Source organism: Carlito syrichta, unplaced genomic scaffold (assembly GCF_000164805.1).
Source record: "Carlito syrichta isolate Samal-C Ts95f unplaced genomic scaffold, Tarsius_syrichta-2.0.1 Scaffold311653, whole genome shotgun sequence".
Taxonomy (NCBI): Eukaryota; Metazoa; Chordata; class Mammalia; order Primates; family Tarsiidae; genus Carlito; species Carlito syrichta.
In genome coordinates, this window is record NW_007255749.1 from 17,634 (window position 1) to 33,947 (window position 16,314).

The 16,314-nt window shown below is 40.0% G+C and overlaps 1 protein-coding gene across 1 annotated transcript in view; it reads left to right on the forward strand.

Moving 5' to 3' along the window:
* Window positions 1-16,314, forward strand: part of NDUFA10 (NADH:ubiquinone oxidoreductase subunit A10) — a 64,141-nt gene that overhangs the window by 12,995 nt on the left and 34,832 nt on the right. Inside the window, exons 6-8 of the mRNA XM_008068905.1 lie at window positions 2,422-2,501; window positions 6,856-6,910; window positions 8,907-8,992. Of these exons, the coding sequence (XP_008067096.1) occupies window positions 2,422-2,501; window positions 6,856-6,910; window positions 8,907-8,992 (221 nt within the window). The remainder of the gene's footprint in view (window positions 1-2,421; window positions 2,502-6,855; window positions 6,911-8,906; window positions 8,993-16,314) is intronic.

Consider the following 16,314-nt stretch of genomic DNA (forward strand, 5'->3'; position numbering starts at 1 on the left):
CTGTTTAACACACATTGTGCCTCTGTCCCTCTTTTTCCTACTTACTGATTCTAGGACAGTAGAGCAATGATCTCCATACACATCAGTTTCACCTTTTCGTAGTTTTGATTGTCTTCATTAGGTGGCCTAGAAATTCTGCCTTTTGAGTTATCCTCTGGCCATTGGTAGCTCTGTAGGCATGAAGGAGGTTATAGAGGTTAACAAAGGCCATCTTTGCTCCTTTAGCTAGTTTTTGTTTAATATGATATTGTTTTTTTCTGGAGGAAAATGTGATTTCCTGTTTGACATTGTGATGAAGATGCAGAGTTGCCTGTTTGTTCGTCATTGTAATGTCCACCTTCAGTCCTGGAATTCTCGTAGGTGCTCAGTGGATACCTTTTTGAATGGTAGTTCTCGTAAAGGCAGCAGGAAAGCTCGATTTTTCTTTTTTTGTTACTGCCAGAAGATTCTATGAGACTAACTTTCCTCCTCTCTTTCAGTAGTAAACATAGACATCTAGCTATTCCTATTTCTTGCCACTCTGTACCTATTATTGCTTAAGAGTTTGCTCTCAAGTATTATTTAAACTTTCAAGAACATTCTATCAGGTGGCAAAAGGAAGGAATGGCAACTGCAAGTTTAAAATATTTAATTATTTCTCAGTGGAATAACTTTGGACACCTTTGCTTATACTGAGATTTATTGAGAAAAATGAAGGCATATATTCAGAATCTCTAGATAATTATTTTGTTATCTGGGATAACAGTATTTCAAAAACAATTTTGGGGTCCAAAGTAGAGCTGGCAACTTTTTAATATTCCAAGTAAAGTCTTAGATGAATACTGTTACCAGCTAAAATTACAGTTTCTGAAACAGATGCTATATTATTAATGGGTGTGTTTCTATTAGATTTTTATTTCAGTGCAGTCTGTGTCTCTATGTTGCAGCTTTTGTGAATAACTGATGAGAATATCCGAAAACCGTTTCTAAAGTTTAAGAGAATAGTAAAAGTATTCTATTTAGTTTTTGCAGGTCAAATTTCTGAGATGGTTATGTTTTTATGGTGTACATAATATGTTTGTAGTACACTAGAGCTCCTTTTATAGTCAGTCTGTATTTAATCTTATTTTACCTGGAACACAGCTAATGATAGAGATTTATAATCATATCACTGTTTTATACTTTTCTTGATTTCATTCACTCACCTAATACTGAATACTTCCTATATGCAAGGTACCTGTGCCAGACACCTAGGAGGCTACAAAAATTAACAAAGCCCATCTTCTCTGATGCCAAGTCCTTACTGAAAAATATAACTCCCAATTATAGTATTTTTCCTGAGGGAAAACATGATCCCCTTTCTTGACAGAGTGGTAAAAATGCAGCATTGTCTTTATTGTACTTTTCCATGTGCCTGGTCCCATTGCTAGAATGATAGATTTTCAGTAAATACTCTTTGAATGATAGTTTCCCTTTTTTGTGGAAAAGCTTTAGTAAGGTATAATTTATAGTTCATAAAATTCACCCATTTTAAGGGTATAACTCAGTGATTTTTAGTAAATTTACCAAGTTGTTGCCACTGTTGTCATCTAGGTTTAGAATATTTTCATCATTTTGTAAGTTGAAATTGTAGGCCTATTTATTTCTTTATTTCTTCCTCTCTCTCTTTCCCACAAATATTTATTGAGCATCCACTCTCTACTAGACACTAATGGTGCTGGGGACATGTCAGTGAACAGGGTGGAAATCCTTACTCATTCTAATGGGGGCAACCCATAGTAAACAAGGAGACAAATAGAAAATACATTAAATAAAGGAAATTGCCATGAAGAAAATAAAACAGGGTGAGAAGATAATAGAACTTAGCCTTTGGTGTTGTTTAAATATTGAAACTTGACACTCTATTTTTAAATTTCTGAAGCTGACTTAGCATACTTCAGATGATAAGGGAGGCAAGAGCTAGAGTGAGTTGGGGAGTTAGTTGCGGGGAAATGGGTGAGTGGTGGAGGAGGGGAGCAGGACGGAGAACTGCAGAGAGGGTTGGATAACAGAGTAGGATGCAGTAGGAGAGGGGCTCCTGCCCCCCACTTTTGGTGATTTTTCATTGTCTGCAGTCAGGCACGAGGCGGAACAGGAAAGATAGGCAGTGCCACTTGATAACAAGGGTATCTGTCTTGCCCTGTTTTAAGTCTGCATCTTAGAGCCTGCAAGAGAGGCACCCCATGGGTGCACCTGGACAGACTCATGTGTTCACTGTTGTAGGGGAGAATGATTCTAACTGATCTTGAGGCTCTTTTCTGTACCCCAAAGTCCCTACAGTGCCCACTGTAGATGATTCAAAGAAAACAATGCTCAGTGATTGTCTTCACATTTTACATATGTACAAGTAAAAGCAAATAATATCTAAACATTTCCCAGTTTGATTTTTCTGCTCTCGTTTAGCCACATGAAATGAAGGTCACCTCTGCCTATCTTCAGGACATCGAGAATGCCTATAAGAAAACCTTCCTCCCTGAGATGAGGTGAGCCAAGCACATGACTGGTTTATAGGACTGAGATTTGCTTGCAACAGTTTCGTAGGCCCCAAAAGTTCAAGGAGTTTTCTTTCTTACTTCGTGCCATGCATGCTGTCTAGGGTGTTTTAATCTGTTTGTAAATAAGAATGATAGGAGACATTTCAGTTTGGTTTTGGTGGGGTTTTGGTTTGTTTGCTTTGTCCATAATTTTTCTGTTTTGTTATATTTTTAAAGTTTTTTTTGATGCCAGACATAAACCCAGATTCTATTCCATGGCAGATTTTAGCATTAGAAAACTCATGTATTCTTACAACTAAACATTCATATTTTTCTAAAAGTATTGCTAGAAAGTATACAGTATATTCATGGAGAAAATTCATGCAGTATAAACAATCTCTTAAGCACTCCTAAGTGATGTCCTTAAGAGATGTTTGGGCTGGGCTCAGTGGCTCAGCCTGTAATCCCATTACTTTGGGAGACTGAGGCAAGTGGATTGCCTGAGCCCACGGGTTCGAGACCAGCCCGGGCAACTTGGTGAGACCTTATCTCTACAATAAATCAAAAATTAACTGGACGTGGTAGCACGCGCCTGTATTCTGGCTACTTGGAGGGCTGAGGCTGAAGGATCGTCGGAACCTAGCAAGTTCATGCTGGGGTGACCGTAAGCGATGCAGTGAGACTCCAACTCAGGGAAAAAAAAAAAAAAGAGATATTTTGATTAGATGAAGAAAACACCACCAGACTCTTTTTTCTTTTTTCCTTTTCTGTTTGTGTGTGTGTGTGTGTGTGTGTGTGTGTGTGTGTGTGTGTGTGTGTGTGTTTACTGAAAGCACAAGGGAAATACAGTTTTACTCACTCTAGCTTGTCATTCTGTGATTCTTGGGTGTATTCGTGTGTGAAGAATGTCATACCACTGTCACTCAAGTCCAATTTTTTGAATAATGCTTTTATTGAAGGCTTTTACTAGTATTTCTTATACCTTTTAAAAATGTAAGCCTCTTTTGATACCTAAAAATCTCATGCCCTTGTTATTTAAAAATTCAAAGTAACTATAAAGTTGTGAATAAAAACAAGTAAGGTATAGTAACTTTGGAAGAAAAGTTTTATCTTTAAATTGAAAAGTATTTTTTTCTTTACCATAATTATTGATGCTTATTTATCCCTGCTTGTTTGTGGTAAGCTTTTCTTTTGCAGGTGGCAGAAAAGATAGGGTGACCTCTAAGTTCCTTCCGACCTGTTATACTGCTCCATTTCCAAAGCCAGAGTGCAAAAGAAAGCAGTTTTGTAACTATGCCAAAGAGAATGTATAGAGCCCTGTAAATAAGCAGCATAAACAGAGGTATTGACCCCAGAATTTCAGGTTCAAAAATTCCTGTTGGAGATATTCTGGCTTCCAAAACATCACTGAAAACGAGCTTTCTCATAAGTTCTCAAGTAGTAGTTTTTACTACAACATTAGCAAATTAATGCCTGGTGTCAGTTTGCACACAGCATGATATGTTTTTTTTTTTTTTACCTTGCTACCCCCTTAGATTCTTTAAGCGTCAAGCATTTGTTTCTCATCACTTGGTCTTGCTGTGATTTTATCTCTTGTCTTTTGAACTGATATGGTCTCTATTCATTGTCAAAGTGAATTATTTCCAGCAACTCTTATTGCATGGATTTATGGGAGCCACTTGATTTAGGGGTCACTTGTCACATCTAGAAGAACAAATACTAGAAGTACTCCATGCAATATGCATTATTTAAAGTGTTGAATCATAGGTCAAGATCAAATTGCAGCTTTGTGATGGACTTGAATCTTTAGGTTTTCTCTTATAAATTCACTGTGAAATTTGGCTAAAACTATTTTGCATAAAACTTTAAGAAACCTGTAACAAATAAGTTGTAATCTAAAGTTTGTAAGTCATTTTAGAATTCATATGGTATTTTCCAACAGAAACAATATTAGTTTCCCTGTGCTTGTTTATTGAAGCCATCATTTAGTGAAATACTGTATATTTACAGTGAACAACCTTAGAAGATAATATTAGACCATAAGTAAACAATAAAACCAGAATTGAATAAGAGAAATGTTTTATGTAGCTTTAATATCAGTGTTTGATTGACTTGCCAAAACAGTGGCTGCTGCTGGAGAAGTCCTGTGTGTCTCCTGTCTTCCCCTGGCAATTCCACCTGTGTTTCTTCTCAGCCTTGAGTGGCCTGTAGAAGTAACTGCCATTGCAGTGGAACGCCTTAGACATTTAACGAGGGATTTCTCCAGACCACTGACTGCAAACTTGTCGCCTTCTTATTTTAGCCCTCCCTCACAAGTCAGTGGGAAGGAGAAGTAGGTGTGACCAGACAGAAGAGGGTTTTATTTGTCTGTTACTGAGGCATTAAGCCTACTACTTTGTCTGTCTTAGGCACCTAGAAAATATCTGCTGAATTGAAGCACACAGAAGATAGACATATTAGGCTATAAAATTAACTCTCCAGATTGCTCTCAATAGAAGAGGCTAGATTTCCTTGAGGACAGGAAGCCCTGTCTTTACTCCCTTGTACTCCCTGCATGGTGCCTGCCTCCTAGTGAAGGTTCATTAATGTCTGTTGAGTTGTGTGTGTTGAAAGTGTCTGTCACATATTTTCCTAATTTCTCATGCCCATTCTTGTGGCATATATGTCAAGGATGTTAAATAGGTTGTGACCATTCATATTGCCATATGAGAAAAAATAATATTTCAATGCTAGTTCTGTTCATTGCCTTGATCATCAAGTAGTATCTAAAACTTTTGTCTCCTACACACTTTAGTTTAATATTCACTTATGACTTGCAGAGGGAAATTATTCTCCTTTGTCACTTTGTACCTTTCTCTTCATAATAACAGTGGGTAATTACAGAGAGTTGATGAAGAAATACGGTAAGCCCTGTAATTACAGTGACCTTTTATTTCTCTCCCATAACAGCAAATCCAGTAAGTTACTTTCCTGACTTGATGAATTTGTCATTCATTGTGCTTAAGTTTCTGACCATTATATGGATCTTAATAGTGATATGAGGCATGCAGTGATCTAGTTGGAGGAAGAAACTCTTATCTAGTTGGATGACTCTGTGAGTCATGTGCTATAGGCTTATGTGAACAGATGTGTTATTGAGTAATTATAGTGCTTAAAGACTTTCTTCTTTTTCTTACACTTTGGAATTAATATGAGTCAGTAATAATGATACTTAATATAAAACAAGTACTTTACCTATCCTAACTCATTTAATTAAACTGGTGGTTGTGTTGAAGATGGTTGGCGGAGTTAGTGAAGTTTGATACCATTGTAGGGGTCATATGTGGATTTCGGTTGGAGAGTAAACAGCTTGTAAATTCTTGGAATATTTACTGTACATTTATATCCCAGCAACAGGAGAGTACTCTGGTATAAAGGTACCTAAATGAGAAAATCTCCCTTGTTTACACGGTGCAGATGATGCGTGGGAAACAGTAGCCCTTTCTTGACGTTTTGCTGTTCCCTTGGCTGGAAGGAGATTCCAGTGTTTCTGCCATGATGGGCATTCTAGCAGGCCTCCTGGTCTGGCCTGCCTGGTGGCCTCTGTCTCTTTTGCCAGGACTGGGGCCACATAGGCTCCCTCTGGGTGGTCTGGAGGTGATGGCAGAGGCAACTTCTTCATTTGGTGAGGTCTGGACTTACAATCAGTCTTGCCCTGGCTGGACAACCAGGACTCTAAATCATCTGTGTAAACATGGGGGAAATGGGCAAAAGTGCTGGAAATGGCGAGCTGCTGTTGTCTTCCTTTTGGGACCTTTTTGAGTTCTCAGTGTCTAGATTAAAGACCAAGGACTAAGGGAAGTAACTTGCTGCTACCCCATTGCATAACTGGGTTGAAACAGGTAATTTCTTTTAAATTTTTAAATCCTAGCAGTCCAATTAATTTGTATCACACCTTGCCAGTTTTACTGCTCTCTGTGCCTGTCTTGGTCAGGCCCTGGGCTCCTTTTTCCTTCCCTTTAATGGGTACCGCAATGGGAGAGTATATGTGTGGCACTTGAGATGGCCCGTGTATCTTGTCCCTGTGGACAGTGGTGGCTATGATCTCTCACACGCTTGGGCTGGGACAGTGTAGTCAGGGAGAAGGGAAGCCAAGAAGCAGACCTATTGTTGACACTGTCAAGCCATAGGCACATTTCTACTGCTTTGAACATATCCTCCTTAACTAGTCTAGCTGTAATGAGCTGTCACATGCCCAGCACAATATTCAAAGGATGTGGAGTTTTAATATTTGTAGCAAGAGACTTTAGTGTATGTATTCATTTGTACACTTACATCAGCTTGAAAAAATTTACACTGAATTTTACCTTGTTTTTTCTTACAGTGAAAAATGTGAGATTTTACAGTATAGTGCAAGGGAAGTTCGTGATGCAGGAAAGGTAAGAAAATGGAGGAAAAGTTTATAATTATTCTTAAATTTGGTTTATATATAAGGTTTCTGCAAATCATATAAATCTGATTCTCACTGGTCTTAAAAACATCAGTATTTTATAATTAAAAAGCTGTGCCAATCCAGCCCATCACTCTTCCCTGGTCATGAGGTGTTGGTTTTCTTTTAAATAATTTAGTTTCTGTGATCCTAAAATTATAGGTGATGAAGATGTAAAAAATCTTGGGTCATCTGCTTCAGCATTTTTATTAAACAAGTGGTAAAATTGAAAGTTGGATGAATTAATAGGAAAGAGTTAGTCATGTAAAGATATCAGCTTTCCCTAAATTAGTGCATTTTCTGAAAGTCCAGTCAATCTTAGTGTTTTTTTTCAGGGAACTTAATGAGTAGTAGTCAAAAAAATTTGAAGAATAATAATGTAGGACCATTTGCCTTCTCAAATACAAAAAAGCTATAAAGTTATCCTAACAGCAGCATTTTAGTGTTAATGCAACAATTTGTAGATAGCTTAATGGAACAAAATGGAGTCTAGGAACGTGTGTGTGCACATATGCATGCCTGTGTGAGTGTCTTCAGTTTGGTAAAGCCAGTTTCTGAAAGGATAATTTAAAAAATGAAGTAGAGAAAAGTAGTTTATTTCTTAAACAGTACTGAGGCAATTTGTTAAAAGTCAAGTTTCTTACTTTTTGTGGTATATTAACAAATTAAAAAAACGAAACAAGGTATAAAAATTCTAGAAGACAGTACAAGTTTTAGGAACTGGGGTTAAGGTGTGGGTGGTGCCTTCATAATGAATAAAGCTTTGCAGTGTTAAACAAATACTCTTCATTTGCCTCACAGCATTGGAAAGATAAGAGGAAAGTTAACCGTGTTCACTTTTTTTACAAAGAGAACAGCATTCTCCTTTCACATGGAAGCCCTGCATTCTAGTCTTGGCTCTGCTACTTCCAGCTGTAACAATTCTTTTGCGACCTTAGTTCTTTCTACTACTTGGACTGATTAGATTATATTCATTTTCTCCCCAATCTTATGTTTCTGTGATGTTAATTTGTTTGATTTTAGATTATTATACTTTTGGCAGAATGTTTACATGGTATGTATATATCTTAGAAGAAGAAGAATTTATTTTGTCTTCAACACTATGTTATTTGAGTTCATTACTGAATATACCCAAATTCTTGAAACTAAAAAGAATTTCCCAAGTTTGGCATGTTTGGGGAAGAGAATGCATATGAAAAGATTGACCCTCTGGAAGGTCTAACTATGCAGGCAGCAGGCTCTGGGATTGGCCACTTAGATCATTGGGCCTCTCTAGGAAATGTGTTTATGTTCTCATTCTTTTGTCATCTGAGGATGAATGAATTTACTTGGGAAGAAATGAATATGAGTGTGGTGGGAAGATACGCTCAGCAGCCACGCTGAGCTGTGTGTGACTGGAGCAAGGGGGAGGAGGAGAGGCAAGGGTGGGAGTTGGGGAACAGGCCATGGAGGGGAGGCCATAGTAGGAGGGGGCCAGGTCATGGAGGGGAGGCCACTACAGAATCAGGGGAGGGTCATAGAGGAGAGGCCACAGAGGAAGGCCCATTGGCCCCCTGGAGGCTCTGGTAGGAACTTGGGCTTTTTTGGTTTTCTTTTCCCTTTCTAGAATGAATTTACTTGGGAAGAAATGAATATTCTGTTATGAAGGTTGTTTTTTCTCCTCTGGTCTTGATTGTTTTTCTCATTTGTTCTTTGACTCTCAGCCTGAAAGGTAATTTCTGTACCACTTTGTGGTCCCCGAGCATTAGCTAGACAAGACTATGTTGAGGAAGCAACACTCAACCCCATCATTTCATTAAAGGTCATCCAGTGTAACTTTCTTTTTGACTTTTGCAGTGTGATTCTTCCTGCCAAATATTTGTAGCTTATAATGTATTACGGTGTTACCTCATTTAAATTTCTAAAATGGGTTCTTCCATTTAAATTGGATATTTTTTCTGTCTCAGGTGGCAGACGATATTGAATACCTCAAGTATGACAAAGGACCTTGGCTTGAACAGGATGATCGCACTTTTCACGAGCTGCGAATGCTGTAAGTTTATCTCTTCTTTAACGCTGCTATGCACTGAGCCCACTCGCATGATGTGGAAACTTACAGAATTTTGAAATAGTTATATTTCAAATTAGGTGTTAATAGCACCAACCAGTACTTAGGTGTATTTTCTTTTCTCTTCCAAGCAGCTCTTGAACTTTCTGGTCTGATAATGAATTCATTGATTGCCATTATGAATTTAACAAGTATTTTGCTTCTGCTGTGTGCCAGGCACTATTCCTGATTTAAGGGATGTAGTGTCAGAGTTCTTGTTCTCATCAAAAATATATTTTATTGGGGGAGACAAAGTAAACACGCAAAGTTAAGTTGGGTCAACAAAGACCAGGAAGAGAAGCAACTCTGAGCAACAGGGTGGAGAGTGCGGAATTGTGACCAAGGGCCTGTCTTAGGAAGAGGCCAGAACTGGGCCGTGTCGGGTGTGGCATAAGCAGAGACCAGGGGCATAGCAGGTGGACAGGCTCTGAGTCAGGAGTGTGGTGGGAAGATACGCTCAGCAGCCACGCTGAGCTGTGTGTGATTGGAGTAAGGGGGAGAAGGAGAGGCAATGGTGGAAGTTGGGGGACAGGCCATGGAGGGGAGGCCACGGTGGAAGAGGGGGACAGGTCATGGAGGAGATGCTACTACAGAATCAGGGGAAGGTCATGGAGGGGAGGCCACAGAGGAAGGCCCATGGGCCCCTTGGAAGTTCTGGTAAGAACTTGGGTTTTTTTTTTTTTATTCTTTTCACTGAATGAGATAAGTTGCTCTTTTTTGCATTTGAGCAGAAGAGTGATATGGTGCTACTTAAATCCATTCCAAATGTTGTATAGATTCTTTGATACCTTCTGAATAAAAACCGTACAGATTTGGTAAGTTGAAAAAAAGTTAACTACCTTCATCCGAACCACTGTCTTGAAACTGCTCATGACAAAGTGATGGCCTCGTGTTCCCAAATGCAACAGACTCTTGTTTGTCTTCATCCTATTTCTGGTCCTTGAAGCTGTGCCCCTGCTGCCTTTCTCTACTCCCTTCTCCTGGTTCCATGTTCTTACCCTCCCTTAGTCTCTCGCTACTCCCCCAGCCGCTACCCTCTGGGACTGGGCTCACCTTTGCTGGTTCCTTCCATCTGCTACTAGAACTCTAATAGTCACAGTGCACTAGGTGGGGTCTCATCTTTCGGATTTGATTTCTTGGGGACTCTACATGGTCACATGGCTATAGATACCATGGATGCCCCCTTAGGTCCTAGCCGGACCTTTACTCTGTGTATCCAAGGAGTGCCCTTCCTAGGTGGCCTCTTGGGAGGCCACCTGCCTTCTCACAGGTGACACTCAGCTGTGTCTGCAGCACCTGTTCTGTCCTTGCTGGGACTGGTTGCTCCCTTCACCTGCTTGAGTCTCTTCTCCTCCCCCCACCCTCTGCTGATTCCCATCACTGGTCTTTGTCTTCTGCTGGCTTGTAGACTCCAGGAATGTAGGGAGCTTGTCTTCTGCACACCAGTGCCTGGTATAGGCTTTATACCCAGTGTGCACTAAGGAGGTGTATCTGGAGTGAGTGATTTTGATTTCTTTCAGGGCTGTAATTGCTACACAATTCAGGGATGATTTTGTAATGAAAAGTGCTGTCATATGATAATCTAATAGATAAAGCTTTGAATATTTAAGGGCGTTTAACTTTATGACAATGGAGGAAACATAAGTAATTATTTTGGGTCCAACTTTTTGTGTTAAGACCTGAGCACCTGCCCTGACCCCATCCTGTGCTGCTTCCTACTGCTGCTCAGGACACTGTTCTCAGCACTGCAGCCTTGGACCCCAAGGGATGGCCTTGTGAACCTGCACTCTACCTCTCTGGGGCCTGTCTAGGCATGGGGGTTTGCTTAGGCACTTGGCTTTGTCTCTACTGGGTGTTTGGAAGTAAATGATGATGTTAAGAAATTGGTGACTGCAGAGAGTGGCTCTATTCCTGACCCTGTGATGGTGGTGTCCTCAATGGCGTTTGTGTCCTCGGACCACTGATGCTTACTGCGTAGGCAGGACTAGCCCTGCTTTCTCCACCTGATGGGTTGTAAGTGAAACATTCATCTCCTAGGATGGCCGGAGGGACAGCTTGCTAACTATACACAGAACTAAAAGTTCAGTGATCAAAATTGAGACTAAACAGAATTTGTAATAAGTTCACTTCTATTTGATGTTTTTAGTATACAGTAATAAGCAAAGTATAGATTTACATGAAGAAAACTAGTCTGTCTACCTTGTTAATTCCCAGCATACTGTGTAGATCGTATTTGCTAAGTTAATTTTTATAGTTGGAATGGATACTGAAGGATGAGTGAGGTAGGCACAAAGTGGGGTCCTTGCATCAGACTGAGGAGCTGGGAGTTGGGTCAGGTTAGCCCTCAGCTGGCTGTGTGACTTTACCTGCCTGTATCTTAGATTCTTCATTTGTAAAAGTGTGGCATTGAAGTAGAATGCTAGGTTGTGTTTATTGAAGAAAAATAAATACATATTTTATGTATTATATTCCATGTATTCACTACTATATAAAATGGTCTTAATCTAATAAAAGTAACTTGCTGAAATGATTGGCTCTCTAGAAAGTCTTTTTTAAAGAATATACCATTAAAAAATAAATCAAAAAATGCCCTTCTTTGAGAGTGGAACTAAAGCACAAAGCACTGATTTTGTTGAATAAATATTCTGCAGCTTGGAGATAGTGGCCGAAGGTCACAGTGCCTTTTCCAGATGGACAGCACGTTTTAACCTGGGGACTGTGAGCTTGTTGATCGACAAGGTGACTGACCAGAAATTAGTAGAGTTCTTTGAGATGTCTGAGTTTAGAAGTTTCTTTGAGTCATTAAAGTTAGCTGATTGATCCCTGCAAAGCCATTTTTGTTGCAAAGCCAGTTTGCACTTTGCCATGAACTGCGGCAGAGGCCATCAAATGGTGTCCTGTTCTGAGTAATTTTAACTTTAGGACAGGGATGTATGTAAATAAAGGAGTAAAGACTGGATCTCAGGAGCAGAAAATAAAAGCAGTGTATTTATAAAAAGAATGATTTTAATAGCAGAGTTTTACCTTTTTGTGACCAGCTCAGCAGATTCCGTGAGAGGGGCTCAGCCATTCCACCTTGCTGACCTGGGCATGGGGCTCAGCCTTTCTGCCTCCATCTTCTCGTTTTAAAGCAAGGAGAAAACAACACCCGCCTCACAGGGTTGTTGTGAGGATTCAATGCATAAATAATCAGAAGGGTTCAGAACAGTATATATCCACTTTAGCTACTGTATTATAATAATTATGATACTGTTAGATAGTGTATTATATTCTAATTGTAGATGCATGATTATCTTACATTTCTGTGTTAATATTTTGTTCTACTTTGCTTCTTTTGGGGGTTTTCTGTTTTGTTTTGTTTTTAGTCAGTCTCACTCTGTTGCCCTGGCTGGAGTTCAGTGGCAGTGGCTCAGGTGATCCTTCTGCCTCAGCCTTCCAAGTAGGTGGAACTACTGGCATGCACCACCATACCTGGCTAATTTTTTGATTTATTGTAGAGACGAGGTCTCAGCATGTTGCTCACGCTGGTCTTGAACCCTTGAGCTCAGGCAGTCTTCTCGCCTCCACCTCCCAAAGTGCTGGGATTGCAGGCATGAGCCACCATACCCATCTTTTTTTTAGATTAGAAAATGTAGTTTATTTAGAAAGTAAATTAGAGAGAGAGAAAAAAAGAGAAAGGGAATTCACTTCTCCAAGGGAGGGGAGGGGGCCAAAACTTAAGAAAACATGGTCCGCACTCAACTTTAAAAAATTTTTAAAGTATTTTTCTAATTGCAGAAATAATTTACATTCATTATTTTCAGTTCATACATTACAGAAATTGACAATGAAATTGAACCCACCTCCCAAAGACAACATAATTAACATGGCCCTCCATCTTTGTGTGTGTGTGTGTGTGTGTGTGTGTGTGTGTGTGTGTGTGTGTGTGTATGAACTTGTAAGATTTATTGTTTGTCGTCACTCAGATTCTCAGTGTGCCCCCACCCCTTGGTGGGAGGGCTGACCTTCTGAGCAACGTGTCTGCCCAGTTCTGCAGAGTTTAGCACCATTTTGTGTATACAGTTATGTGTCACTTAATGACAGGGATACATTCTGAGAAAGGCATCGATAGGCAATTTTGTTGTGAAAACATGGTAGAGTGCATTTATACAAACCTAGTTGGCGTAACCTACTATACACCTAGACTGTATGGTCTAGCCTATTGCTCTTTAGTGCTATATAGACCTATATACTGTGGGCAATTGTAACACAGTGCTAAACACACAAAAAGTACAGTATGGCATAAAAGATTAAATAAAAATATTAGAACCATATTCCATATAGGGCATGTACCATGAATGGAACTTGCAGGACTGAAAGTTGCTCTGGGGGCGTTAGTGAGTGGCCAGTGAATGTGAAGGCATAGGATATTACTTGCACTAATTTTTTTTTTTTTTACTTTTCAACTGTTTTGTTTTAACACTTAGCTTAAAACACACATTGTACAGCTGTATACAAATATTTTCTTTCTTTGTGTCCTTATTCTATAAACTCTTGTTTTTAAGATTATGTATTTATTTGTACTTTCAAACTTTTTTATTTAAAATTAAGACACAAGCAATGGCCTAGGCCTATGCAGGGTCAGCATTACTGTCTTCCACCTCTACATCTTATCCCACTGGAAGGTCTTCAGGGGCGGTTGCACACATGGAGCTGTCATCTATAGTAACAATGCTTTCTGTTAGAATACTTCCTGAAGGACCTGCCTGAGACTGTTTTACAGTTAACTTTTTTTGAATGAGTAGGAAGGAAGTACATTCTAAAATAATGATGTATAGTATAGTAACTACATAAATTGGTTACATGATCACTTATTTATCATTATCAAATATTATGTCCTGTACATGATTGTACAGGCTATACATCACTGGCAGCACAGTAGATTTGTTTACACTGGCATCACCACTAGCACGTGAGGAATGTATTGAGCTACAATGTTATGACAGCGTTGATGATAGGAATTTTTCAGCTCCATTTGAATTTCATGGGATTGTATTGTATATGTGATTCATTATTGACCTAAACATTGTTATGCAGCTCATGACTGTAATATAAACCAGGAAGAATCTACCCATACCATACAAACAAAATAGATTTGATAGCAAAGCCAGAGGAAAGTTTTATTATGCACTCTGTTGTATAACTTTTTGAATTTGCCTTTTCCCCAAATTTCAGTTTTAGCTGTATATGTCAGGGTCCTGGTAGGAAACCAGTGGCACATTTGAGCAGATAATGGAGAGTTTAGTGAAGGGATCTTTATGAAGAGGAGGGCAGGGTTGAGAGAAATCAGGCTGGTGAGACACCTAGACTGTCCGAAGTCCTGAAGTCCTGGATCCTGAAGTTTGAGGCTGCCACTGCTACTGTGGAAGAGGCAGCTCAGCTAAGCTGGAGCCCTAAGTAGAAGGGGGGACCCTGCACCCAGGGAACTGTGATAACTAATAGTTGATCTTTGAGGGTACCTCTACCCAACTGCACTTGATGTCAGAGGGCAATGGAGCTCTACGGATGCCAGGGACTAGCCTCTTCGGGCACAAAGCACCTTGGAGGGAAGAACAGGGAGGCTATCTAAAGGGACAGATGGAAAATATCCCCAGACTATCTACCCAGAGAATGCAGAGGATGGTTATCATTCATTGTTCTCTGTCTAGCATGAAAGCACATGTCCCCCTACATGGAAAAGGGACAGCGACCATGTCAGTGCAGTGATGACCATTCATAGTCACATGTTAGTGACCTTAAGTGTTTTTCATATAAGGTAGGGGGGAAAGAAACAACCTGACACAGGGATCTTGTAGTCCTCACTTCTGTAGTAAATCAGGAGTCCCAAGTTCACTTTCATAGCTCCCCTTGTTCTCATACCCATTTCATAGTCTCATTACCCTCTGCCAACCACTTAGTGTTGCAGGGTCTTTACTTGGTGGAGTGTCCAAACCTTTGTGTTGTTGATTGGAATCTTTGGGGTTGCTGTAGATCTCCACTGTTTAGAATAAAATTTATTACAGTGAATTCATAAGGATACACAGCCAGATCAATATGGAAAAAACATGTGTTGGAGTATGGAGAAATCCATGCACAGGCTTCCCATGCTCTTCTTCCCGTGAGGGAAACAGGGACATAGTGACACAATGAGTAGCTTTCTTTAGCAGCAAAAGATACAGTAATATGTGGGCAGTGTTTTTGCCTGGAAAACCCATTGGACACTCAGTGCACAGCATTTTTATTGGTGCCTCACCATGTAGGCATCCTCTGCATAGCAACTACTCAAATTCCAAATTTCCAAAAGGAAGGGAGGTGTCCCCCATAAATCACATTGTATCCTTGTAGGGCTGAGTTTGCCGCCCAGCCTTATCAGCATAGGGCACTTTTTAGAAGCTGAGTTTCCAGATGTCAGCCAAGGGCCAGACTTGTAGGGAGGCCCTGCCAAAGACAGCAGCGTAGGTCTACTCTGTGTCGCAGAGGAAATGGCTTCCTGTGGACGTGAGCAGTGCTTCTTGCAAAAACACCTGAGGCGAGAGAGGGAAATCTGAACCCAGGAAATAGCATTTTCCATTGTGGGCAGTCTTGGATGGTGACACGATTGGGGTTTTGTCAATTGAACTGAGAGAACAGTGATGAACCACGGAAGTTAGTCTGGGTGAGGAGGGATGTGAAGAAGTGGAGTGAGGGAACTGAAATAGCAGCAGGATACAGTGGATCAGAGTCAAATGTATGCCGTCTTGAAGTAGAAATTGAGAACACAGGTCCAAAGTAAAACCAAGTCACCTGTGATTCTACCACCACAATACCAGGATTAATAGTTCAGTGCAGTTTTAATGTGTCATTAGATTTCTAAAAATACCTTGCATATATTTTTTTATCCCATTTTTAGTATTATGAGTGTATTTCTGTTTTGTTAAACTTTTGTTTTTTTTTGAGACAGGATCTTGCTCTGGCACCCATCCTGGAGTGCAATGGCACGATCATAGTTCACTTTAACCTCAAACCCCAGGGCTCAGGCAATTCTCCTACTTCAACCACCTGAGTAGCTGGGAATATGCACGTGCCATCACTCCTGGCTACCGCTTTTATTATTATTATTATTATTTTAATTTTTTGCTGAGATAGTCTCCCTATGTTGCCCAGGCTGGTCTTGAGCCCCTGGCCTGAAGTTATCCTTCTACCTTGGCCTCCAAAGTGCTGGGATTATAGCCTAAACATATTAAAAATTTGATATATGCTGCACATATCTA